At 47.1% G+C, this 25,954-nt stretch overlaps 1 protein-coding gene across 1 annotated transcript in view; it reads left to right on the top strand.

Annotated features, from left to right (window-relative positions):
- CTNNBL1 (catenin beta like 1) overlaps positions 1-25,954 on the top strand; it is a 1,235,052-nt gene that overhangs the window by 1,075,868 nt on the left and 133,230 nt on the right. The window contains exons 12-13 of the mRNA XM_069652387.1: positions 3,500-3,597; positions 15,494-15,574. Coding sequence (XP_069508488.1) covers positions 3,500-3,597; positions 15,494-15,574 — 179 coding nt within the window. The remainder of the gene's footprint in view (positions 1-3,499; positions 3,598-15,493; positions 15,575-25,954) is intronic.

Here is a 25,954-nt window from a genome sequence, read left to right on the forward strand (position 1 = left end):
ATGCATTTGCGTTTCCCCCCACTCCGCTGGTTCACAGGGTCAAGGAGTCATGGAGCCTTTGACTCATCTTGATAGCGCCATAGTGGCCAGCAAGACCTTGGTTCTCGGAGCGCCTCTGGCTGTCGGACCAACCTCCAGTACACCTCTGCTGGGTCCAGCCCACTTACTCGCCAAGCAGGTGGGCACAGTGGTTCACCCTGCTCTGCAGAAGTTAGCCCTGGCAGCTTGGTTCCTGAAGAAGTCACCTGGAAGCATCTTCACTTATCACAGGACTACCTGGCTATCATAGAAGGGGCAAGGAGTGACTCCACCAAGAGTCAGTACAGGGCAAGTGGACCAGGTTCTGCCAATGGGCCAAGACAAACAAGATTGATCCGCTGACCTGCTCACTGGACGATGTGTTATCCTTCTCTGCACATCTGACTCACTCATGTGTGCAGGTAGACACCTGCCGTATGTTTCTGGCGGCAATAGGGGCCTACAAGAATTCCGGACAACATCTTCTCCTCTTCCAATACGGTGATTAAAGGTATTTGGCGGGCCTGACCAGATTGTATCCTCCTGTCAAGCATTCACATCCGGTCTGGGACCTTAACGTGGTGTTGGGCGCCCTGGCTCACAATCCCTTCAAACCCATGGCATCAGCTGACATCAGGCTGGTTACTATTAAGACGGCCTTACTTCATCACGCCATATCAGTGAGATTCAGGCTTTGGTGGATTCTGAGCCTTATACCACATTTCACCAGGTGCACAGGACACATCCTGCCTTTCTCCCCAAGGTTGTTTCTTCCTTTCACATTAATGAGGAGATGGTACTCACAACGTTTTATGCAGATGCAAAGGATGAGGCCCGGAAGGTATTACACTGACTGGATATCAGGCGTGAATTTATCTGGACAGGACAAGGAGCTTCCAGAAATTGGATGCTTTGTTAATCACTTTTGGCGGATCAAAACCAGGCTGTCTAGCCTCCAACGCTTCCATAGCAAGGTAGATGGTTATGGCCATCAAGGAGGCATATGAGGTGCAGCACAGGCCTTTGCCAGCAAACATGCATGCCCACACCATCAGAGCCAAGGCCACTGCTGTGGCTTTCCAAAGGCGCCTCCAATGACAGACGATTAGCAAGGCGGCTACTTGTGCTTCCCCATCAGCCTTTTGCAAACACTACTGCATGGATGCCAGCGCCAGATCGGACGCAGCATTTGGCCAGACAGTTTTGAAGAATTCGCTTTCTTAGAGGGGCAACTCTCCTACCCAAGGCTGCATTCAGTTGTAATCGCCAATACAGTATAGAGGAAAAGGGATGGGTTGTAGGAGTAATATATAAGTTACTCACCGTAGTGACTTAAGTAGTCCTAGTCCATAGTCCCCTTTCCTCCATACATCCCGCCATCCTCCCCCGAAACATCTCGTTGTCATTATGCAATCATAATATTGTTGACACATCAAAGGGGACTGAGGAGTGGCACCGGTGGGCGGAGTGAGGGAGCGCATACTCCCAGGGCCGCGCCCCTCTGTATATCGAAATTTAAAGGGAAAGTCAAGTTTTTCTGTTGAAAAAGGTATAGTTTGAGCAGTCTTTGGTATTTTATTTTGTCTTGTCATTTGTATTCTCGCCATTTTTATTTTCTATTTTGCAGTTGGTTTATTTTAATTCTTTCAGTTCTTCTGTGAACCATTTTGCTCAAAACAAAAGAGGTGATGGCTGGAAGGTTTGATAACCCTCCAAGCCATTGTTCTTTGTCTGCCATGCCATTACCAAAGGGGAAAGACCATATGTAAATCAGGCTTGGTCCCACCCCAAAAGCTACTCCTCACTGATGAGGCCCAACGAGGCCGAAACATGTTTGGGGATGCTTGTAGTCCCGTGGAGAAGGGATGTGACCAAGCAGTTCTGGCTGGACTACCCCTTTTGGAGTGTGACCAAGCCTGATTTGCATATGGTTTTTCCTCTTCTGTAATGGCTTGGCAGGCAACAAACGATGGTCTGGAGGGTTGCACAGCAGAGCAATGCCATAGGGTAAGAGTAATTCAAAACCTTACAGCCATCACCTCTTTTGTTTTTCTTCAGTCATCCCGAGTGGGACGGGTATGCCCCAACGTGGGTCCCGTGCCTGCTGGGCTTAGAGACCCAAGCTACTCCTCGCTGATTAGGCCCAACAAGGCCAAAACATGTCTGAGGATGTGTGTGGTCTTGTGCAGAAGGGATGTGACCAAGCAGTTCGGGCTGGACTGCCCCTTTTGGGGGTGGAACCAAGCCTGATTTGGATTTTGTCTTTCCTCTTTTGTAGTGGCTTGGCAGGCAAGAAACAATGGTCTGGAGGGTTGCCCAGAGCAATGCCAGAGATTAAGTTTAATTAAAAACCTTCCAGCCATCACCTCATTTGTTTTGCTTCAGTGAAACATTTTGCTGCCGGTTAATTTTTTTGGTGTCGCTTTGAATGTTTTTGCTGGTGACAGCTGGTCTAGGGCCTTCGTTATCAACTGTTTGAGGGTGTTGTCTGCTGTAGCTATGGTTGTTGCTGTGGGTTCTTTTCTGCTTCAGAGTGTCAAGTCTAGAAGGTTTGCTGGGGCCTCTTGGTATAGGTTCCTCCAGTTTCCTTTCTTCCTGGCATGGAGGATTCCCTTTCCAGCCGGTAGGCGGGTTTGGGATGTGATGTTGATTGGTCGCTCCATACTATCGATGTAGGTGGCGCAGATGTGCATAATCCTTCTCTGCAGAAAAGCGTGTCTAGGGTGTGCCCGGCGTTGTGGGTGGATCCATTTACTATTTGCTTGAAATGTAAAGTTTGCAGGAGTGCACAAAGTAATTTCGCTGCAAGTCTTAGGAGGGACAAGGTTCACATCTTTTCTTGCTGTCCTCCATGCTCCCATCGATTCTGCTCCACTTTGGGAGTATATCTTCGATGAGGAATTTGTGAAGGAAAATACATTAGAAGGGCAAATTACCTCTCTGTAATGTTCTATTTGATGGATTAGTCCTCCCTCCCCCAGGGTTCTCATCACTCTCCCAACCTACTACTCATTCGGGATAGCTCCTTCACCTCTTGCTGTTCTGTGGTCCCTCAATGGCTGAGTGTCCAAAAAAAAAAACACAGATCATAGGCTGTCGCTGACTTAACATATGCTGCCCCTGACATTACCTTTGGTGACCGTGGCATCCAATGCAGTTGAGCAGAGTGCCTGATGCCCCAAGGTGGCTGAAAATATTTGAGGACACTGAAATATATATCTAAGAGGCTAAATCTGTGAGAGGAAGGACTAATCCATCAAAGAACATTGCCGAAAGGTGAATAGTCCGTTCTACATTCATACCCATGTTAACCCCACCCCCCCCCTCCAAACTGCTTGTTTTCATTCTCAGTCTTTCAAGCGTGCTTTGCAAATCACTAACACATTTTCTTAAGAGTGAGTATCCAATTTGATTTTGTAAATAGAATGCAAGAAACAGGATAGGATTGTTTCTGACACTGTATGTTTCTCTGTGTCCTCAGAGCACGTTTGTTCAATCCTGGCCTCCCTCCTCCGGAATCTCAAGGGGCAGCAGAGAACACGGCTGCTAAATAAGTTCACAGAGAATGACAGCGAAAAGGTATGAGGCCACTTTATCCAGTAATCATGGATTTGGAAAATACAACATGTCTACTGTTCTTCCTTTGCTCATGTTATTCATATGAAAAGAAATTAATGTTTTACCTTCCTTCTCCGTAACCCTTCATCTTATCATTAGAATCCCAAGATGCTGATATACGCAGACTTCAGGAAATCCATAAAACATTTTTTTACATCATCTTCTTCAGTTCTTGGGAGTATTGCCTTTTTGTTTTCCCAGTCTCTGTACCCTTTTCATTTGATGTGTCTAAATGGTAGACCCTACAGCTAGATCTTGACTAGTTTTGTATAGGGCATCAGAATTATCTATAGGTTACGCCATAGAAATATCCTACCTATTAGAAGACCCGATATAGAAGCAAATAGTCCTGCAATCCCCATTCTTTCACATGGTACGGATAGAACATGCCAACATTAATAGTTTGCTACATCGATCCACCATTTGTTCAATCATAACATTGCTTGCATAGTGGCAGAGTGTACCCTCCCTGATCTTGAATGCAACAAAGGGCATAACCCAGTCATTTATTTTTATTTTATTGGACATTTGTATGGCGCCTATGCACAAGTGTTTCCACGTGCCACAAGACAAGAAGGCGGCGGGGGAACAGGGGAATCACAAAAGTAGAGCAACAAAAAAAACGGTTATATCGGCCTTGTGACAATCCTACCATGCAAATGCATGACAAGGAGGTAAGTGCATGGGGAAGGGGGATAGAGAGAGAAGTGCAGGAATGGGGTGCCCCCGAGGAAGGGGATGCTGGCAAGTACTGGGAGGGCCAAGGTGGCAAGTGCAGGGGTAGAGTGGAGAGGGAGGTAGAGTGCAGTGGCCAAACGAGGACCAACTTGGGATATTCTGGGGAAAGGACCCTGTGGCAAGTGCTGGGGGTTCAAGTCTGAGGGGAGGAATGCAGTTGCAGACGGAAGACAGAAGAGCTAACTGAGGAAAGGGACCTACCTCCCAGTCTCTGCTTTGCATTTAACCCACAGAGATTTGGAGCCAGAGGACCGAAGGGCTCTGGCAGGGAGGTACTTAGGGAGGGAAAGCTTGATGTAAAGAGGTCCCAGGCCCCAGGCAGCATTGTGGGTGACGGAAATTGTTTTGAATTTCATCTTTACACTCACCGATAGCCAGTGGGGAGATTTTAGGGCTGGAAAGATGTGGTGCCTGGGCTTAAAGCCAAGGATAAATCTTGCACTTTAGTTCTGGATTAGTTGAAGGGGCGAAGGGAGGAAAGAAGAAGGTTGAGGAAGAGGCTGTTGCAGTAGCCAAGCCTATGGAGAACCAGGGCTCAGGAGATGTTGAGCTTCTTGCACAATAATATGTGACACTCGCTAACCTATGTAAATATGCTGCACTGTAAATTTGTACAAATGTCATACCTGCTCCTGTAAATTATATATTACTTGTGTATATGCAACTAAGATATGTCTGTAACAAGCGCCACGATGCCCTCGGGCTGATGTGCGCTCTACAAATCCGAATAAATAAATAAATAAATAAATAAATAAATAAATAAAGTGGGTGAGGAAAGGTAGAATGCCCTTGAGGAGGTGCAATTGAAATTGGAAAACTATAGCATAACATACGAGAAGGCAGTCAGAACCATATGTACATACAAAGGTAGATGCACTTGTGTGTGCCAACAGTAGCATTCTGGGCCACTGTTATGGATTGTATTCTTTTTTTAGAGGCCATCTTGGGTTTGTTTGATCAATTCCTTTCATCCTAGATTGCATTATGTAGTGTTGTCTGTACAAAAAGAAGTTGTTTAGTTGTTGAATCCAGTTCTATCACAGCTAAAGTAGATTCATGGTACTGCTATCAATCTTGCACTGACTCGGCAGGTAGAGCAGATCTGGCAGCTCCAGGTGACGCTGCAATTCGGCGCGGCCACCACCAATCTGCATACTGCGAGTGCTGAGGCTCGCCTCCAGCGTCCCGAAGTGAGCATGGGTTTTGCTCGCTAGCCGTCTCTGCTTTCAGACAGCTTGTTTGTAGTCTCGCCGACAGCTGATAAAGCAGTCCCTGCACACATGAGCTGTAGTGCGTTTTCACTGTCCAGGAATTATTCCGGCTCAAGACACTACCTGGCCCCCTCTTCGGATGACCAGAACCCTGTGGCTGGATTCCTTTTGCACACAATCTCCAAGCTTGGGGATTTGCCGACATTGAGTACCCGGCCCAATCACCTTCAGGTCAAGAGAACACCAGACATGCGGTTTGACTGGACATCCACCCAACTGAGTGGGTATTAGAAACAGTGGCGCACACCCCCAGGAGCCCGGTTTTTTCCAGTCTACACCACCTCCAAGGACAAATTGGCCCTCCATCCAGACGTGACCTGGGATGATTACAACCTTTTAACCACCAAGAACTTGATCATCATTGCCCTGATGAAGGCGGAGTACCTCAGTTTACCAATTCCTACATACAGTTTAGATTCACCCACATACAGACTGCTTTTCACTTCTGCATCCTCTGAACTCATTCCCCCACTGCATTGGCAAACTCAAACCTCGGAAAACGAAGCCACATCAGAGGAAGATTAAAATGCCATCAGGATTTTGTCGGCATCTTCAACTTAGACCTTTACTGGGAGCAACAAAGTGACTCTCCCAAAGCCTAATGAGTCACTCGTAGCACTATGTTAGGACAGGAATGAAACTTTCTCACTTTTGCTGCTATCACGCCTTTACGTTTTTTCTTCGCTACTTTGACTTATCATTCAATCTCCTTCTATGCATGCTTCCCCTTCTACCCCACACCACTGCCCAGATTTGAAACCTACATGTCGTATGACTAATGAACATGAATGTATAAGGTGTGTGTTTTTCTTCATTTGCTTTTTTTGTTTATGCCTTTAATGACAACAAACAACTTTCTGCTTTGTTTTATGGTGCTAACACTAAATTATTTTGTACTTTTTACATAGACTGTGTGTATCTTTCTTCTTACCTCAAGGTATCCCATCTGTTTAGCCAATAGGACTAGATGTGATATTCACCGAAGCATTCACTGCAACAGTGTTGGGTTGACAAAGGGTAGGTTATGGAATAATATTTACCCACCCTGTTTCTCAAAGTACAAACCCATGGCACAGCAACACTCCATTTTATGATTTATATTATATCAATCTTGGTACAACACTCGTAGAGGAGCAGAAAAGATACCTTGTTCAATTACATAGAAAAAAGTTGAGTCCAGAGTTGCCATGAAAGAATTTAGTTCTATATGCAGTGCTGCCGAGCAATGAAGGGTTGGGTGATTTGTTATCATATTATAAAGATTTGCAGTATAAGATTTTAGGTTGGTAGAATGCCTGTCAGTAATAGGTTACTATTCCAGAAATAATCAGGAAACACTTTATAAACTAGTGTCATATATGGGATAACTTAAAACAGGGTTCCCATAGTGCTTTCTGCATTTCACAGTGATGAAATGTTTTAATGTAAGTCTTGAACCTATTCTTAAAAGTCTCTGTCCCCCCATTTTACCAACCAAAGTCCAAAGAGAAAGAATCGGTTTAAACTCTGTTGGCCATCATAAGTCCTTTACCCTACAGGCTATCCTTGAGCTACAATAAGAGCTTTCTCCTAGTTTGGGCAACAAAAGTGTTCATAAACCTGTCCTTTCAAAGTCCATCCCTATTCTAGAAAGCAAACCCGAGGTTCTCCCATATATAAATCACTCTCAAGATTAGTCACAGCTAGTGTATGTTCAGGACACTTTGTCTTTCCCATAGCACTTCAATTTCTCACTAGTCTTCCCATGAGCCTCTCCTGGGTCTGTTGGGTCTGTGATCGTTCATCGTATAACTATTTCTAATGGATTCTTTTCTGATCATCATCTGTTTGTCCTATCTCAGTGCAGCTGTTCTTCGGAAACTGTTCTGCCATGGGGGGAGGGGGACGACAGCTCTGTCAGGCGCATTTGTATGCCACGCTCCAGACATGATGTAGGTGCCAGTATATATTGAGGCGATGTGACCTCCGTTCCTTTTTTCTGTGCACTCTGTTTGCCGACTAATACATGGTTGCTTGCAAATTACATTTCTGTATGCTATGCCGACTCTGTTGAAGGCCTCAGGATTCAAACCGTTTTCCGATTGCCCCCAACAGATGTTGGTTTTAGATCCCCACTGGATCAGTCTTTGTTTGGGTGAGCTGCATGACGCACAGCATTGCAGGTCATGCCAGTCCATGCGCCCGAAAAGCCCTTTGAGAAAGTGCGGCATAGCTCTTCACCTTCGTCCACAAGGCAGGAGTGTGGAGCTGCAGTCTCCCTCGAGGTAGCATGGCGCAGGGCACCGTCGCAAAAAACTGTCCCCATGCAAACAGGAGGAAAAGGAGGACAAGCGGAAGCAGCACTGGATGAGTTTCTGCTCCCCGAGTGTTTTCTTTCACCATCACTCTTCTTCATCCTCGGAGAGGAGGAGCCATTGCTCCATGGTGTCTTGGAACGGCAGGTACAAGTGCCTTTTCCCACCCAGTCCTTCACTAAAGAAAAATGGGAGGCATTTTGCCTAAAGATGCTGGATATCTTTGCCACAGTGCTGGTTGCTTATGCTTCAGCATAGGCACCTCCGACTTAGGCCGGGGCGCCTATGGGTCCCACAGTGTCTGTTGTGACCAGCAGGAAACCCACTGGAGTCCACTCCTACCCACCGTAGGGGTCAGTCCTCGTACCATTAACGACCGAAGGTTGACGGCACTGGGTGACATGCCTGCACCCACTGCGGTCCCAGCACTGGGTCCGATATCCAGTCCTCTGCACCTGTTGAAACTCACTGTTAGTACGCTCCCCTTCCTCGAGACGCTTTTATGTCAAAGATGTATTCCATCTACGAGGAAGGTGATCAGATTTTATTTGGGTTGGAGCACATGGTTTCCAGGGAAGAGAGGGACTTCCCCGAAGGTGAGGATTTGTTGGGAGTAGCTGAGGGCCTGCGGGTCACGAGTGGCTTGGGCATGTCACCAGAGATGGATATCTTGCCGACTTTCTAGCAGATGATGGCCAAGGTGCCGGAGACCTTGGGGCTTTCTGCCCCCTCCAGATCCAAGATGCTGTAGAGCTCTGTGATATCTTCGATGGTGCCGCTAAGGAGGAGACACTGCTGCTCTTCAATGTGGCAGTGGAGGCACCTGTAACTGACGTTTGGGAGAAGCCTGCCTCTGCTTCTGCAGTGGACCGGGATGAGGATGCAAAGCCCAGTGCCTTCTGATCCAGCTTTTATATCCTTTCCTGCCTCCCCTGAAAGTTTGTTGGTTCAGGCCGCAACAGCAAACTTGAAAACATCCACTTTCCCATCCATCCCTCCCTCCAGACAAGGATAGCAAGAGACTTGACGCATGGGGCAAGAAGATGTTTGCGTCGGGCAGCCTTGCTCTATTTGCGTTGAACACTTCATGTGCTCTCGAGCTGTGGTCTTCGGTGGCAGGAGCGGGTGAGCCTCATCCCTGAGGGTGAGATGCAGGATGGTTTCCAGGCACTAATGGCTGATGGCATGGAGCCTTCCCACCAAATATCGCACTTCGGCTTGAACACTGCAGATTGTGTTGGCAGGTCGTTAGCCACAGGGATGGTACTCGAACGTCATTCTTGGTTGAGGAAATCAGGGTTTGCGGCTGATGTACAAAATAGGATGTTAGACATGCTGTTCGATGGCCAGCGCCTTTTCAGCGGACGACGCCCAACAGAAGGTCCAATCTTCAAAGGCCACAGTCCAGTCTACGGGGCTGGTCCCTCAGCGCAACCTGCCAGAGGTAGAGGTTTTCATCCCTACTCTACCTATGCAACTAGAGGCCATGTTCAGGCCTACCTATGCTGCTACAATCTGTGGTCAGCCCCCCGAAGAAGATTGCAAGGCAGACGCTGCATGAGAGGCAGAGCTAGGGGTGCCCAGAGAGGTGGCGAGGCTTAGGCCACAGTCCACCCCTTGCTCCTTGGGTGCAACACCTCAGTGACGGGCTCTGTCACTCCACCAGTGGGAGGGATACTTTCCCTGTTTGGCTCGGTATGGTCCAAGACCTTGTGCAATGCAGGAGCCTGTGCAGAAGCACCTTGAAGCATCTCATGTGCTTGATGGAATTTCCAATAGTAAACGATCTCAGACCCAAATAACCAGACTGAAAGAATATGGCAAAGTACCACTTTATTGTCAACTCAAATAAAGTCAGACAATCTGGTGAACAACAATCTGCAGTCCACACACACAAACACACACCTTAGTTTTGATTACACAAAGACGTTATACTCCGATGTACGTCAGCTATGAAGTCATCCTACATGGTAAACAGCAAATCCTATCGAGGGGAGGGATTGGTTAGGGGAACATATATACTTATAGTATGTGTAAGTGTTAATAGCATCATTGGCCACACCTTATCTCGTAGGCATGCCTCAAACTACCTCTAAAATGCATATAATACTGATTATAGCAAAAATATTAACACCAGATTGGCATGCTGCTATGCTATACAATGCGGCAAAAGCAGAGAACAACGTCAGAACACTTTCCACTTTGGTCAGTTAGCCTACCATCTCATCAGTTGGGCCACAAGCCAGGGCTTCTCCTTTATAGTTGATCTTGCTGGCTGTTTTCTTCTCTGGAACTTTTACGGGAGTCAGCGTACACCACTATCTTTGTCTGAGACTTAATGAATAGGCCTTGTTTTCAGGTTCTAAGTCACATATTAGTAGACCACGAATTTGTCCATTTCATCCTCTTATTTACTGCTATTTGATTTAATTCTAATGGGTTCGTCCTACTCCGCTTGGCCTCTAAAGACTTAGTCTTTCCATCTTACATATGCTTTTTGCTTCCTTGATTGTCATATAATTAGCCCTTGCAGTTGTTTGTGCTTCTGCTTAATCTAATAGAAATGTACCCTTCGTTCTTAGCTTATCCTGGTTAACTCCCCTTGTACTATCTAATTTTGCCTTTCTATGTCATCCTTAGTCTCAGTAAACCAGATATTCTGTGTTCCTTGCATAAAGCTGTTTCTGCATCATCTCCACGTCCTGCAGCCTTGGTTTGTCTCTGAGTTAGTTTCTACACGATCCGACGTCCATCTATTCATCATGGCCGCTCTATTTACGTTATAGTTTCTACTGCAGCAAGCTTCTATTTCTACCATGCATTTCTGCATATGTACATTCACTGAGCTTAATCTCACTCATCTTTCCATCGTAGATGATTTCTCCATCTCTTTACACTTGGTTACTTTATTACTTCAATTATTCTTCATTCTTTAAGTATCTGCATATCGTTTATATGCGTCCTCGTATCTTCGCTTTATGACGTCACTTTGCTCGTATCCACTTGCACTTACAACTCTTCTATGTCCAGTGGTGTATGTCGACATCCTTCCTCCACTTCAGTACGAGGGTGCATTAGATATGGTTGTCTGAGTGCACAATGTCTCTCGTACACTCAATGCGGTACTGGAGCAATACCTGGAGTCACACATAGAGCACTTATGCTTGTGTTTGCACGGTGTGATGGATGTGAGGGGGCGAGCACTATGGTTGACATCAACTGCTTGTCTACCGGCCTTAAAGCTCATTCATCATGGTTATGGTCTCCCACTCATTCAGCACCCCCCGGGCCTAAGCCCACCACCCTGTCTTCGGATCCATCCTCTGAGAGGAGGTCCATTCTCTTCCCTTAATGAGCGCAATAGAAATGGTACTGTGCTCAGGCCGAGGCAGGGGGTGGTACTCACTTATTTTGTCGTGCCGAAGATGGTTACCCTAGCCCGGATACTGGAGTTCTCGACCTGCAGGGCTGGTCGGTGTCAATAGGCCTTCAGGATGCCTACTTCCAGGTTCCAATTCATCGGAGGCACAGGAATTAACTAACATTTGTGGTGTGCCAATAGCATTATCAGTTCAAGGTCCTGCCATTCAGTCTCTCCTCAGTACAGTGTTTTCACAAAGCTCCTACCCATTGCGGGGGCTCGCCTCAGGAGCGAGGGTATCCATGTCTTTCCCTACCTGGACGACTCACTGAGTCTAGTGACTTAGCATCTTTTCTTCACATGCACCCTTTTGCACAGCCTAGGCTTTTCCCTGAACTACAGAAAGTCTCCAGTTTCGTCATGCCAGTCTCTCCGATTTATCAGAGCAGTCTTGGACACTCGTCTCGGCAGGGCGTTCCCGCAAGAAGACAGAGTGGCTAACATCTTACAGATGGTCCATGTTTTTCAGTCCCAGGAGTGAGTCCCAGCCTCAGCCTTCTTTCGCCTTCTGATCCTCATGGCTTCCTACATCCTTGTGGGGCCAGAGATGAGGCTGCGCTTAAGATCGAGGAAAGAACTAATTCGAAGAACAAGCTACTTAGCTCTCGGTATTGTTCTTACTGATGGATGTTCTCATCAAACTGCGTACCTGCCACTCTCGGTTCTACGGTTCTTCGGGGTCAGTGTGTTAGGGAAAAAATAGTGGAACTGAGGTCACGGGCCATGGCTCCTCAATATATACTGGCCCGACATCAAGTCTGGCGCAGGCATGTAAAAAGCAGTGGACAGAGCCGACATAGAGCCACGCTACCCCACCCTCCACATCTCCATCCGAAACGTTTCCAAAGAACAGCTGTGCTGAGTTAGGATTATCATAGATGAGTAATCCATGGGGGGGAAGAGCCATCGGAATGAACATTGCAGAGAGGTAAATAACTTGTTCTTTATTCCCAAGCTAAGGTTGGAATACACATCTCCTAGACCTCTGCACAGTATCTATTTCCGCAGTCAGGTTCCCAGCTCTGGTTTCTTAGCTCATATCTACTCTCAAGTCCCAAGGGATTCTTTCTGAGTACCAGTCTCTCAGTCTATTAATGAACTTTGATTACTCCCAGGCCTCTTCCTGCTCCTGCAAATACAGCTGATTCTGTCTTCTGCGGGCTCCCTGTTCAACACAAATGACTTGATACTCTCCACAACCTCATGTTCTTTTAGCACATTAATCTTCTTGGGTCTCCCTGTGACCTCCGATTCTCTCAGGCTTTTTTTGGGTCTCTCCACAACCTCTGATTCTCTCAAACCTCTTTTCAACCTCTCCATAATATTTGATCTTTAGGCTTCTCAATAGGGCCTCTGATTCTCTCAGCCAAGAGCCTTAAAGGTAATTGGTATTTCTCCCCTCCCCCTTGTTCAGGGTACTTTTCAGAAAGATGATATTCTCTTGGCAGGGGTGGTGGTTCTTATGCTTCTTCAAGGAAGTGCCCTGAATTTAGGCCTACCTTCTGGTATCCGGTTTTGTTGATGGGACCCGTCCCTAGATCCTGCCTTCTATAAACCACTGGCACTTGTGGTATGACTTCTAGCATATCTTTGCCAGAGAAACTACTGCACAGCTGCAAATGAGTTCCCTTTCCCAATTAGTTATCTCCCTGTGTATCCAAGAAGTAGATGAAAGCATGTCTCCTATTTTCCAGTCTGTGCCCCTGTTTGGTGTTTTCTAGGCACTTTTTTAGTGTTGGCCAGTCGCTGATTTCCTAAGCCAGTAGCGAATTTGGCGCTTCTAATGAGCAGCTTGTTTTGCATTTCCTGGTTGGTTTAGCTTTCATAGGCACTTCATTTGAAATATACTCTTATCAGTCTTTTGGCATTAGTTAGCTTATAATTGATGTCCAGACTGATTAATGGTCACTCCTGAGGCTTTTAAACAGGGGCTGGTCCATAAGCACCATTTCAAATCTGTAAATGTGGTCAGACACAGCTGTACATTGTTTCACTTTCTTGTAGCAAACATTGTTTGCAGTTTCACCTAACTGTCAGTGGTCAGCTCCTTGTTCTGAAGGTACAGTGAATATCTACTTTGACATCCCACATATCCCTACGGCACAATCCCTACTGGACAACCTGGAAACCCTACACCTAACACTAGTCTCAGGCCCTACATACTCTGCAGGTCACACCATTGGCTCAAACTTTAGATCAAATAACAAGGGGGGTCCTGGCATACTCTATGCCAGACATGAGTCCTGGTTACAAGAGCCTTACCCAGAGTCTTTAGCTCACTATCTTTCACAGAGGAGAAATATTCTATACATATCGGTCTTTGTCCTGCCCTGGGGCAGTCCAGCACCGAAATGCTAGGCAATTCTCCTCTGAACAAGAGTACCAACAGCAACCCCAGACACGTGTTTCGGTCTAGTTGAACCTCATCAGTAGGGTGTAGCTGTGTCTCTAAGAATAGTGAGCAAGGGGTCCACGTCTGGATTCCCCTAGTAACTTAGGGGAAGACCCAAAGTTACTTGAAATATGCAAATAACAAGGGGGGGTCCTGCGAGACTCTATGCCAGACATGAGTCCTGGTTACAAGAGCCTTACCCAGAGTCTTTAGCTCACTAGTTTGTTATTGGTTGTTATTGTAAAAAATAACAAACAAAAAGTTCCTTTCCAATGTACGTCCCCCTCTTCTGGGCTCAAACCCTTCTCATATGTTTGCCTCCCTCCTTCGGGTTCACCCTGGCATCACTTGTCGTTGGGTGATGGCTTTTCACCCCTGGACCCCGCTCTTCCGGGCTCAGACCCCTCTAGATTGTTAGCCTCCCTCAGTTGGGTTCACTACGGCTTTTTCTAAACAATCTCAACTGTTGTATTTGCACGTTTTAATGTCTTTTTAAACAATTCACTGTGGACCTCCCTCTTCACAATGTTCCTTTTGCTTTCCCACTTTTCGGGCTTCTTCTCCCTTAGCTTTCCAATGGTTTGTCCGTCAAAGACTTTCGATTGTACAGAAGATTTTGCTAGACCCCTGTATGACCACTTTGACCATTTCCTTGCGGCTCTCCAAAGGCCTTCTGGTATCGGTAGTTTGAACAAACATGGGATCAACCAGAATCTCTCGGGTGAGCACCCACGTGGTGCCGGACCCCTCTGCAGCTGGGTTTCCCCTTAATGTTAACTGGTCTGGGTCTGAAAGGGCAAGGTCGCCTCTTTCATTGTCACCCTCTTTATTCTCGCCACCTTTCTCCTCCTTTTGAACTGCCGTGTTTCAATAGCTGTCGCGTCGTGCGGTCTACCTTGCTCGTCGTGTGCTCTTGTTCTCCACCTTTTATCCCTGTGGGGAAGGGAAAGGGCCTTAGGTTGTGTGCGATTCTGGGCAATTGCCCGACTTTGCCTGACCCTTGTATTGGGACATGTCAGGTAAAGAGCTCTGGTGTTAATCCGTTGTCTTTCGTGGTGTGCAAAAGTGTTTGTGTCGGAAAGGGGCGGGGGTAGAGTGTTGCAGTATCCTATGTGGTAGGATGGGGAAAAGGTGTTATAAGAAGGAGGATACCGAGTCTCACCCATTGGTGTCCCACTTCCACTCCCCGAGGACCTGCCATCCAGGTGATCCTCCCTCAATGGTCCACCCAACGAAACTGGATCCAATAGCGATGGCCGTGCCCTGGCCACCTGGATGACAGATCGCCGGGGACTAGTCAGGTTTACTACTTCTCAGAACACATGTTCAGTACTTAGCCTCACCAGTGTTGATCACAATTATTCAGCCATTTTTGTCCATATGTCAATGAGGTTGCCCTGTCTAGTCAATGAGCCCAATATTTTAGTGAATGGCATTCCTTTAAAATACACTGCCTGAGAACAACATCCAGCCCAACCAACCTAGGTGGACTTATTTTCTTGCAGTACTCACAGAAAACACCTTTGTGGACCTAATGCATTACAGCTGTTAAAAATACTTTCCAAGGCTTCATCTACAAGACATTGAAACCTTCTAAGGACTACCATTCTAGCTCGGCACTGAGCAGTGCAATCGGTGTCAGATGTGTGAAAATGGACATGTTAGTTAAGAATTCAGTAGTAAGACTATTTGAGGTTTTGCCTTTTCCTGGATCTAATGTGTGTCTTTTTCTTACTTTTAGGTCGATCGGCTGATGGAGCTGCATTTTAAATACCTTGATGCCATGCATGTTGCGGACAAAAAGATTGAAGGAGAAAAACATGTATGTTCTGCAGTGTTACTAGACATTGAAGCTGTTGACTGTGTCCACAATCGTTCTCCTTTTAAAGTCTTTTTAAGCTTTACCTCCTTTGATAGTGCTGGCACCCTGCTACCTCCCGGCGACAGGTTAAAAAAGTGTGCTGTTATTCTTAAAATGGCTTTGTATCAAAACCTTTATTCCAAGAAAGGTTATGGTAGTTGGATGGTTATTAGAAGACTGTACACCAGGGTGGTATGAAGGAGAGTGATTGAGTTCCCGGATATGGGTTGCTTGACCTAAATAGCTTTACCTACTGCCCATTTGACCTTATTCATCTTGACCTACTGTGGAGAGAGACCCCCCTGCAAACTCTACTAATGTGGGGGAGGCCCCCCAACATTCCCTCACCTCAACCTATTCCCTTATCCCACAAATATTTTTTAATTGAAGTGTACCATTTGACCTACCGAATTAGGTCAAAAAGATGCGGTTAAATGGGAGTAGGTCAAATTGGCATTAGGTGAAATTGGACAATACCAGGTTCTCACTAGTCCGGTCTCACTGAACGAGTCCCTCTAATCCACAATGGAGTGAAAACAAAATCTGTAAAATAAAATGCTTTCCTGTCAAACTATGTCCTTAAATTCCAATTAGGTAAAATAGGCAAGCTAGATGCTTTATTTTTTATTGCATTTGGTATTGTGCTTGTGCTGCAGAAAACAGAATGGTATTGCCATGCTTAAAAACAAAAATCATGCATAGAGGGCCACATTGCAGGAGAAAATGGATTGTGGAATGGTAGCAGGAGAGAAATTGGCACAGAATGTAGCTGATATTATTGTTGATTATGTAGTTGGTGGTAAGGGGCACTACGGGTGGTAAAGGAGTACACAAAGATACTGGACCTAATGCCAACTTGACCTGCTCCCATTTGACCACATCTTTTTGACCGAATTCGATAGCTCAAATGGTAACTTATAAATTATTATAAATTATAAAATACTTGTGGTTTGGGTAAGGGAATAGGTTGAGGTGGGAGGAAGTCGGGTGGCGCAGGGGGTCTGGTCTCCTCCCCCCACATTAGGGGTCACCCTCCACAGTATGTAAAAAAAAAAGTAGGTAAAAAAAGCAGGTCAAATGGGCAGTAGGTCAAATTTTTTTAGGTCAAACAACCCATATCCTAACATACTTGCTACTGTTATTTGTAGTATAATTGGGTGAAAGCAAGAAGCCATGTAAAATGCAGATTTATGCACCGATATGAAGTAATTTAAGTAAGAGGTGTAACTGTGAAAATGTGATGTTTGAGCGTTAATCCGGTCATGGGATACATTTTCAGGTTCTTTCATTTATTTCCCGAGCTCTTCATAGTTCAAGGATGTATCCTGCAGAAAGGCTGAGGTATTTTGTTGTCCTTGATGCATCCATTGAACTGACTTTAGGTGGTTTCCTGTATTCCCAACTTCGAATAAAAAAATAAATAAAAACAGAGCAAATATGATGTTTTGGGAAAAGTTAAATGACATCCTGGAAGCACAGCACTGTGTATATACTCTGTGTACTTCACACAACTCCATCTTGCAGATTTCAAATAAACTCGACCTCTTTCCCCCTTTTTAAACTAGGCATGGATGGACAACATCTATCATTTTGGGAGAGAAGTTCTAATTTTAACCATACTTGGGCTTACACTTTCTACAGCAGTGATGAATGGGAGAGTAGTTTCTGTGGAGCAGTCATTGGTGACTGGCACATGATATCCCTTAGAAAGAAGTTAGGACCCCAGGGAGGGAGAGGGAAAGAGCCAGCAGCTACACCCAACACCGATTGCTTTGGTTGGTAAGAAGAGCATGCTGCTTTTTATGCAGTTACCCACTTGGACCTCAACACCAATACCTGGGTCTGCTTCTCCAGCATATATTTTGTGTGTGTGTGTGTGTGTGTGTGTTTCCAGTCTATGACCCGATGGGCAGATGTTTACGAGGCTACTCCTCAGTTTAGTGAAACAGGGGAACCTTCTGGAAAAGGCAGACCAACTAGGTAGCTTGGCAGGCGGTCAAGCCTAAGTTTCAGGAGGGGTGAGACTGATCGGAAGCCCACAGTAATGAACCACAAATTACTCTTGGACAAGTGTATATGAAAAATATCTATACATTTATTGTTGGCGGATCCAAATAGACGTAAGCAACTTTAGCAATGGGGAAAACAATGATCACACAAATCCTTAATCTATACAGTATATATACATTATGTTTCCTACTGAAATATAGTGATAAATGTAACCACAACCTGTTGAGAGAGGGTTAAATTAAAACGTAGATGGAAGTAGGCAATTCTTCAGAGTTCGTTCCCTATCTTTCGAGTTCAACCCTACGAAGAGGTGAGCCTTGTGCTCAACAGCATAGTTGTACGTAAATACACACGATCGCTCAGATGAAGCAGAAAGCGTGTCTTCTTGTAGGGGCTGTAGCAAGTCAGGAAGGGGCTTTAGGCGAAGAAGAATTGGTTCCCACTATTCAAGTAGTCCTTGCCCTTTGCGGCAAAGCAGTATTTAAAAGGGGGAATAGCTAGGGAGCGTAGGCTAACCCAGCCAAGTCAGTATACCTTTGTGGGATGCTCCTGCATAAAAACTATCAGCTGTGACAGGGTGCCAATGGTAAGTTATGCAAGTACTCACTGACCCTCGGCACTGTCCGGACCAAACTTTGCCGAACATACCATTCGCTGGTAGTTCGAGTCCTGCAGTTTCGATGATCTCCGGCTATCAGCATCTGCGCTGGAGAACAATCATCCGTGATAGGACAGTTGCCTTTTCTCAGCTTCCGAAGGAGGTTTGAAGAAAATGTCAGTGCAGCGAGCTTCAGGGTACAGGAGAGCAGAACAGCAATGGGTCTACAGCGACCGTCACCAACCAGTAATGATGCAAGAATCACAAGTGCGATCAGCATTACGCACTCTCCTAATTTGGGACCCAATGGAGCTAGGTCTACGAAATTTGGTGGGAGAATGCACAGGACCAAAAGCAAGCGATGTCCCTAGTCTCGGGTTCACACTCGAGACGGCGGCGGTTCTACAGGATACCCTGAGGTAGAGCTGTACAGTTCACTGGATGGCCCAGGCAAACTTCCGAAGTGGCTCTTTCGGTGGGTAAGCAGAGGGTGCCGAGAGTAGTTGGACCCACTACTCCAAAGGGGCGAAGAGTCATGGCAGACCTTCTGGTTCGATGAAGAAAGCTGGGATCAGATGGGACAGCAGAGGGGGACGTGTGCCAAAACCTTCCAAAGCGTCTTCAGCGGTTTCTCAAGTCTTTCTTCGGGCAGGTGACTTGGCTCCTTCTGTAGTTTGGTGAGAACACAGGTGATCGACCTGGCATGGCAGAGCTCCTTCTCTGATTCAAGATTAGCTTTGCGCCAAAATCGAGGACTTTCAATGGAAGATCTGCTCTCTTGCAGGCATCCATGACGTGTACTAATCATGGGCCACGGTGGTCTCAGGCATTCAGGCACTCCAGACATCCAGGCACCAGTAGTGTGAATTGGCACTAGACAGTCCCAACCCTCTTCCTGAGCACACGCAGGAGCCCACGAAAGAGATTGGTTTTCACAGGAGGCTGCATCGACCTGGGTGAAGACAAGGGTAAAATCGGCCATGGGACAGAACAAAAGACTTTGTGGCTGAGCCATTTTCGGACCTGCCCACAGTCTTGAGCCAAACACGGTAAATGTGGTTTAACTCTGTAAAAAGAAGTAAAACATTATGAAAAGTAATTGCTGCCGCCAGTTCTACCGAGACACACTCGTTCAATCACCTAATAAATCCTTCGAGGGTGTCTAGGGCCATAAAACAGAGACCCCAGCACACTGTACTGGAAGGTATATTGTGCACTGTTAAAGAGTTACCAAGAAATTTCAACATAGTCGAAGAATAAGGGAAATATAGTTTACCAGTACTGACAGCATGGAGGACGTGTCAGTTTCCCCTTAACAAGTGAGCAAAATGCAAGGAGAGTTCAGCTGAAGGCTGGACTCCACTGGAAAAAGTCAGGTTAGGATAGCCAAACGAAAGCTAACAGTTTGGGGGGGGTCCATAAATGGAGGGAAAATTGCAAAAGAATGAAATCTTTCGTAATACTGCACATGTGTGTCTGCACAAGTTTGTCTGCATGCGTGCACGTGTGTGTGTGTGTGTGTGTGTGTGCCCACATGCACAATTCCCTTAGATTTTTGAATCTTCAGCTTCATGAATTGCCAACACAGGCACTCTGCAGTAGGAATACTTTGAGGTCCGCTCTGTGATCCCTCCTTGTATGTAGTTTGCAGTGCACATGGTATCCTTTTTTTTATGGCTAGCCTTTTGGCTTGGATAAGATGTAAGGGGTGGCTTTGGAATCGGGGAGGATGCCTTTTATATATTTCTGAGGCTTGTGGAATCTGCTTAGATCACATGCTGTGCATAGGCCGACATCTAGTGGAAGCTGCAGAGTATTAGTTTGTTTTTCGAAACTCGAAAATGGGCGTCGACACAGGGCGTGCCAGTAATACTATCCCTAGTGTGACGTCCACTGTACCCGTGATCCCTCACGCGTCTAGGGCCCTCAGATTGTTTTTTTCCGCCATACTGGTCGGAAGCATTTCGCGGAGTTCCCTAGCCTTAGCCATACTTTTGCTAAATATTGTTATATTTACCCATTTCTCCACCCCAACGTCGAGTCACCGAACTTCCACATTTGACGCCGGCCCGGAGAAGAATTCGACCGTCGGCAGCTGCATGACGGAATTTGGGCCTCGGAAGGCCTCTGGCCTCAGCCGGGCCTTGGAAGGCCTCTGGCCTCGGCCCTGCAAGTAGGGAGAGTGGGGGGTGGACATACTCTACACTCTTTTGGTATATAGGTACATTCTTATATATTCCTACACTTACCAGCCTGCTGACACAAGGTGCGTATGGAGGGTACCCCTTTCCAATTCTGCCCCAAGTGCAACCGCAAGTACCCTTGGGTCGACAGGCACGCCACGTGCAATCTCTGCTTGCCGAGGGACCACCCCGAGGCGAACTGCAGAGCATGTAGTAGGTTTAAACCAAAAACACTTAGGGACCGTTCGATCAAGCGTTGGGCCCACCAATGGCGTCAGGATGCCATGGCAGCGGAGGGCACCTTCAGCGATGGCAGCGACGCCGTGCTTTCGGACGGCGAGGGCAATATGGCGTCGAAAGACAGCCGAGCGCAAGTCCCCGACCTCGGAAGGTCGTCCGGCAGGGCGGCTATGGGGAAGACCCCCGGCGACACAAGCGCTTCCCACAAAACACATGAAGTCCAACCGGGACTCGACGCGCACGTCGAGTTCTCAGGAAAGAGGCACATAGAGAACGGTCCGAATCGGCATCCTCTGGGCGTTCTCGATCTGGATCGCTGCATGACTCCAGGCAATCGTCCACTGTTGCCAAGAGTGCCTCGCTCTCCAAGGTAACTGAAGTTCGATCGTCGGAGGACAAAGCCGTCTTCCATCCCCAGACCGCACTCCAGGAGTCGGTGCCCGCAGACGGCGTTACGGCGGCTCCCGAGCCCCTAGCTCCACGTTCGAAGGATAGGGACACTACCCCCGAACCTCGACACCAGGCGTCCAAAGGCTCCGAAGGGGCGAAAAAGCAGGGAAAACACTCTTCCACTCACGGGGAGTGGGAAAAACAACAAAGGAAGCAGCCTCAGCCTCTTTCCACTCATAAACAGACAGACGGGTCCAAGTCTTCTGCTATCACAAAGACCCCTGCTCAGACCAGCAAGTCTAGTCAGGATAAGTCAGAGAAACTTCCAGAAAGTCATTCCAAGTTCTAGAGAATGGTCTAGTGATGACATAGACAGAGTCATGTCAAGGATGTCATCATTGGCAGATTTTTACGCAAAAAACCCTGAACACTTTCTCTCCTATACTTCCAACGGGTCAGCACCCTCAGGCTCTAAAGATCCAATACCTCCAAGTAAAAAGTCCCAGTTTGAAACACCAACAAGGTCTTCGGATCCCTTCTATGTACAGCCCTACTCTCAGTATCAAGGAGAGACATCCTTTTGTGAGGATCCAGATTTGGGAATGTTGGAAGAGCAAACTGGTAAGGGCTACTATGGGGATGATGAGGACCAAGAAGAGGAAGAGGAGGACCCTGAAACCTACATAGTAGATTCCCCGCTAGAGAAGGAACCCCCGGTCACCGACTCCCCTTTCGACAACCAACCTCTCCTGAATGAAGTTCTGTCTCGAGCAGCAGAACATTTCCACATTGAAACCCAGGGTGCTCAAGAGGAGAGGGACTTTGCCGAGGAGTTGGTGGGAGAAAGGAGGCCTGTTGCTCAGGCCATCCCTATCCTTAACTCTATACAGAGAAGAATAGACCCTTCACTTGTAAATCCTAACCTCACCAGGGCAGTGAACCCCAGGATTGAGAAACTTTTCAGGGCAGCCCAATCAGACCCACTGTATATAAGGGGACATCTGAAGCCAGATTCCCTGGTTGTTACCAACACCCGTAAGAGGGCTGAACACCCTTATCATCGTCCGAAACTCCTCTCGACAAGGAGAGCAAGAAATGGTTTGGGCAGGAAAGTAGCCTCCACTTCCGCCTACCAGGCAAGGATTGCCAACTCCACCACCCTGTTGGCCAGCTACAACTGCCATCAGTGGGAAGAAGTCGTGGCACTCATAGACTCTGCCCCAGAACCCTTAAGGAGCCAGTTGGCACGAGTTTCGGCGGAGGGAAGAGCCGTTTATGGTTGCATTTTAAAATCAACCTTTGATGCAGCGGATAACGCCGGCAGATTGATAGCAGAAGGAACTGTTATCAAGAGTCACGCTTGGTTACGGCAGTCTGGATTCAAAGCTGAAACCCAAGCATCATTGTTAGATAAACCGGTGGAGCTGGATCTATTATTTGGAAAGGCGGTCGTGGACGCGCTGAAAAAGGCCAAGGACGAGTATGAGACACTCAAATCCCTAGGCCAACTAACCAATAAACCCCGTAATCAGAGAGGGAATGGCAATTTTCGTCGCCCACGTGGCCAAAATTCCCAGAGAGGATCTATCTATTCCCAGGGCAGGGTACACCATGGAACAATAATAACCAACAGTCTACCCAGGGTTACGGCAGGGGTAATAAAAGAGGACGTGGTAAAGGTAGAGGCAGCCCCAGTAGAGGAGGCGGCACGCCTCCACCAAAACAGTGACGCTCCGTTCAGGGTCCCTTCTCACGCAACCCCAGTAGGGGGACGCATTTCCAACTTCACCCAAGCTTGGGAAGGGATCACATCAGACAGATTGGTGCTGTCCACAGTATCCACAGGGCACTGCATAGTTTCGCATGACTACTCTCCAGGAGGTAATCCCCCTCCTAAAAAAGGGGGATTACATGGCAACATTGGACATGAAAGATGCCTATTTTCATATTTCCATGTTCCCAGGGCACAGAAAGTACTTGCGCTTCAAGGTGGACAGTAGGCACTACCAGTTCGAGGTACTGCCCTTTGGGGTAGCTTCGGCTCCAAGGGTATTCATCAAGGTACTGGCGGTTGCGGCAGCACACCTATGCAGGGTGGCAATCCCGGTGTACCCTTACCTGGACGACTGGCTCATCACGGGGGAGACCCCAGTAATTTGCAGAAGAAACATTCAAAGGACAATCGACCTCCTCTTCGAATTGGGCTTCTCAATAAACAAGAAAAAGTCCAAGTCTGGTGCCAAGCACCTCCAAACAGTTCCTAAGAGCTATCCTAGACACTCAAGAAGGGTTGACCTTTCCTTCTGAGGAAAGAATTCGGAATATACTGCTGCAAATTCCACAATATCAGTCCGGTCGCCAGATAACGGTACGCAAGGCAATGCGTTTGCTGGGCATGATGGCGTCATGTATTTACCTGGTCCCCCACGCGCGCCTGCGCATGTGTCCCATGCAGTAATGGTTGGCGAAACAGGGTCTCAGGCAAGTGGTCAGTGGGACGATCTAGTGGTCTTTTCGTCAACACTTGTACAAAGCCTTCACTGGTGGACAAGAGAAAATCTGTCCAAGGGGAAACCCTTTTACGATCCCGAGATACAGGCGGTAGTCACAACCGATGCATGCCTGACAGGGTGGGGAGCTCACCATCTCCACCACACAACTCAGGGTCTCTGGTCTCGCTCAGTGGCCAAGAATCGCATCAACCTGCTAGAGCTTCTGGCAGTATTCAGAGCGCTTCAATCGTTCGAGCCCTACCTGCTAAATCTGTCATTGCAAATCCGGACGGACAGCACTACAGCCATGTTTTACCTGATCAAGCAAGGAGGGACTCGTACGCCAAATCTGTCCAAGCTTGCCCAGAAAATTTGGATATGGGCACTCAGACAGAACATCTTCCTGTCATTGCAACATGTTCCAGGGGATCTCAATTCTCTAGCGGATGCTCTGAGCAGAGACCCCCTCCCAGAGGAACACGAATGGTGTCTACACAGAGAAGTCGTAGAAGATATCTTCTCTCAGTGGGGTTTCCCCACTATAGACCTATTCGCCACAAGCAAAAACAGACAATGCCCAGGATTTGCATCCAGGTTCCCCCAACCAGACTCCCAGGGGAACGCCCTGTGGATGAACTGGTCAGGAATGTTTGCGTACACTTTTCCACCAACTCCTCTCATCAGGAAGGTGGTCAGCAAGATGAACAGAGAATCGATGGCGCTCATCCTGGTTGCTCCCATGTGGGCGAGTCAACCGTGGTTCCCACACTTACGCAGATTAGCGGTGTGCGAACCCATCAAACCTCCGGCCTGGTACAACCTACTGTCCCAGCACCAAGGTCAAACAGTGCATCCTCAACCCAACTCAATGAACCTGGCAGCATGGCTCCTGAGGTCATAGAGTTCGGACATCTCAATTTACCACAGAGGTGTATGGACATCCTAAAAGAATCTAGGAAGCCAAGCACGAGGCACTGCTACTTTGACAAATGGAAGAGATTTGTTATCTGGTGCCAGAATAAACAAATCAACCCAGTTGATTGCACTCCTTCCACTATTGTTACATACATGCTACACCTGCTGGATGCAGGACTGGTTTTTAACTCACTGGAGGTACACCTGGCTGCTCTGTCGGCATACACCACTTCCCATAACAAGGATTTGTGGTGGAAAGTACCAGTAGTTAAAGCCTTCATAGAAGGAGTAAAGAGACTTCACCCTCCTATTTCAAACCCACCACCAGAATGGGACCTTAACGTGGTGCTATCTAAACTCATGGGCCCCCCATTCGAGCCCATGCATAAAAGCAGTCTCAAACACCTGACTTATAAGACGGCCTTCTTAGTAGCAATTACATCTATAAGAAGGGTCAGTGAAATTCAGGCTCTGTCAGTGCAAGATCCCTTCTTTACTGTCCATAAAAGATATAAACTGGTTTTAGGCACACACCCTAGGTTCTCACCTAAGTTTATTTCCAAATTCCACGTGAACCAGTCCATCGAGCTTCCGGCTTTCTTCCAAGATCCACAAAGCTCGGCTGAGGTGAAACTACACACCCTAGATGTGCGTAGGGCGGTCCTCTACTATGTAAACAAGACCAGACCGCTAAGGAAAACAGACCAGCTGTTTGTCTCTGTAGCTAAGGGCAGAGAGGGGGGATCGCGTCTCTAAAGGTGCCATCTCCAAGTGGATTATTAACTGTATCCAGCTGTGTTACTCCCTTTCTGAAAAAACTCTGCCTTTCACGCCGAGAGCCCACTCTACAAGAGGCATTGGGGCCACTCTGGCTTTCATTGCAAATGTACCCCTTGACACCATTTGCAAAGCAGCTACTTGGAGCTCTATTCACACTTTTACTCAGCACTACTGCATTGACGCCCATTCCAAGACAGATACACAAGTGGGACAAGCGGTTCTAAGCCATTTATTTGCTCATGACCCTTCTCACATCCCACCTCCTTCTTCAGGTACTGCTCGCTAATCTATGCACAGCATGTGATCTAAGCAGATTCCACAAGCCCCAGAAGGGATACATCACTCACCGTAATTGTATTTCTGATGCTTGTATCTGCTTAGATTCACATGCGACCCACCATTCCTCCCCTCTGAGAGAAGGCGCATGGATGCTTGTAGTCTTACCTTTCTATCTATCTGCTTGGATTATCTGTACTCGCGCTACTCCTCATGCTACCTCATGTCAGAAAAAATACAATCTGAGGGTCCTAGACACGTGAGGGATCATGGGTACAGTGGACGTCACACTAGGGATAGTATTACTGGCACGCCCTGTGTTGACGCCCATTTTCGAGTTTCGAAAAACAAACTGTAGTACTCCGCAGCTTACACTAGATGTCGGCCTATGCACAGCATGTGAATCTAAGCAGATGCAAGAATCAGAAATACGATTACAGTGAGTAATGTATCATAT

The sequence above is a fragment of the Ambystoma mexicanum genome, chromosome 3p (genome assembly GCF_040938575.1).
Source record: "Ambystoma mexicanum isolate Mex_15411 chromosome 3p, UKY_AmexF1_1, whole genome shotgun sequence".
Lineage (NCBI taxonomy): Eukaryota > Metazoa > Chordata > Amphibia > Caudata > Ambystomatidae > Ambystoma > Ambystoma mexicanum.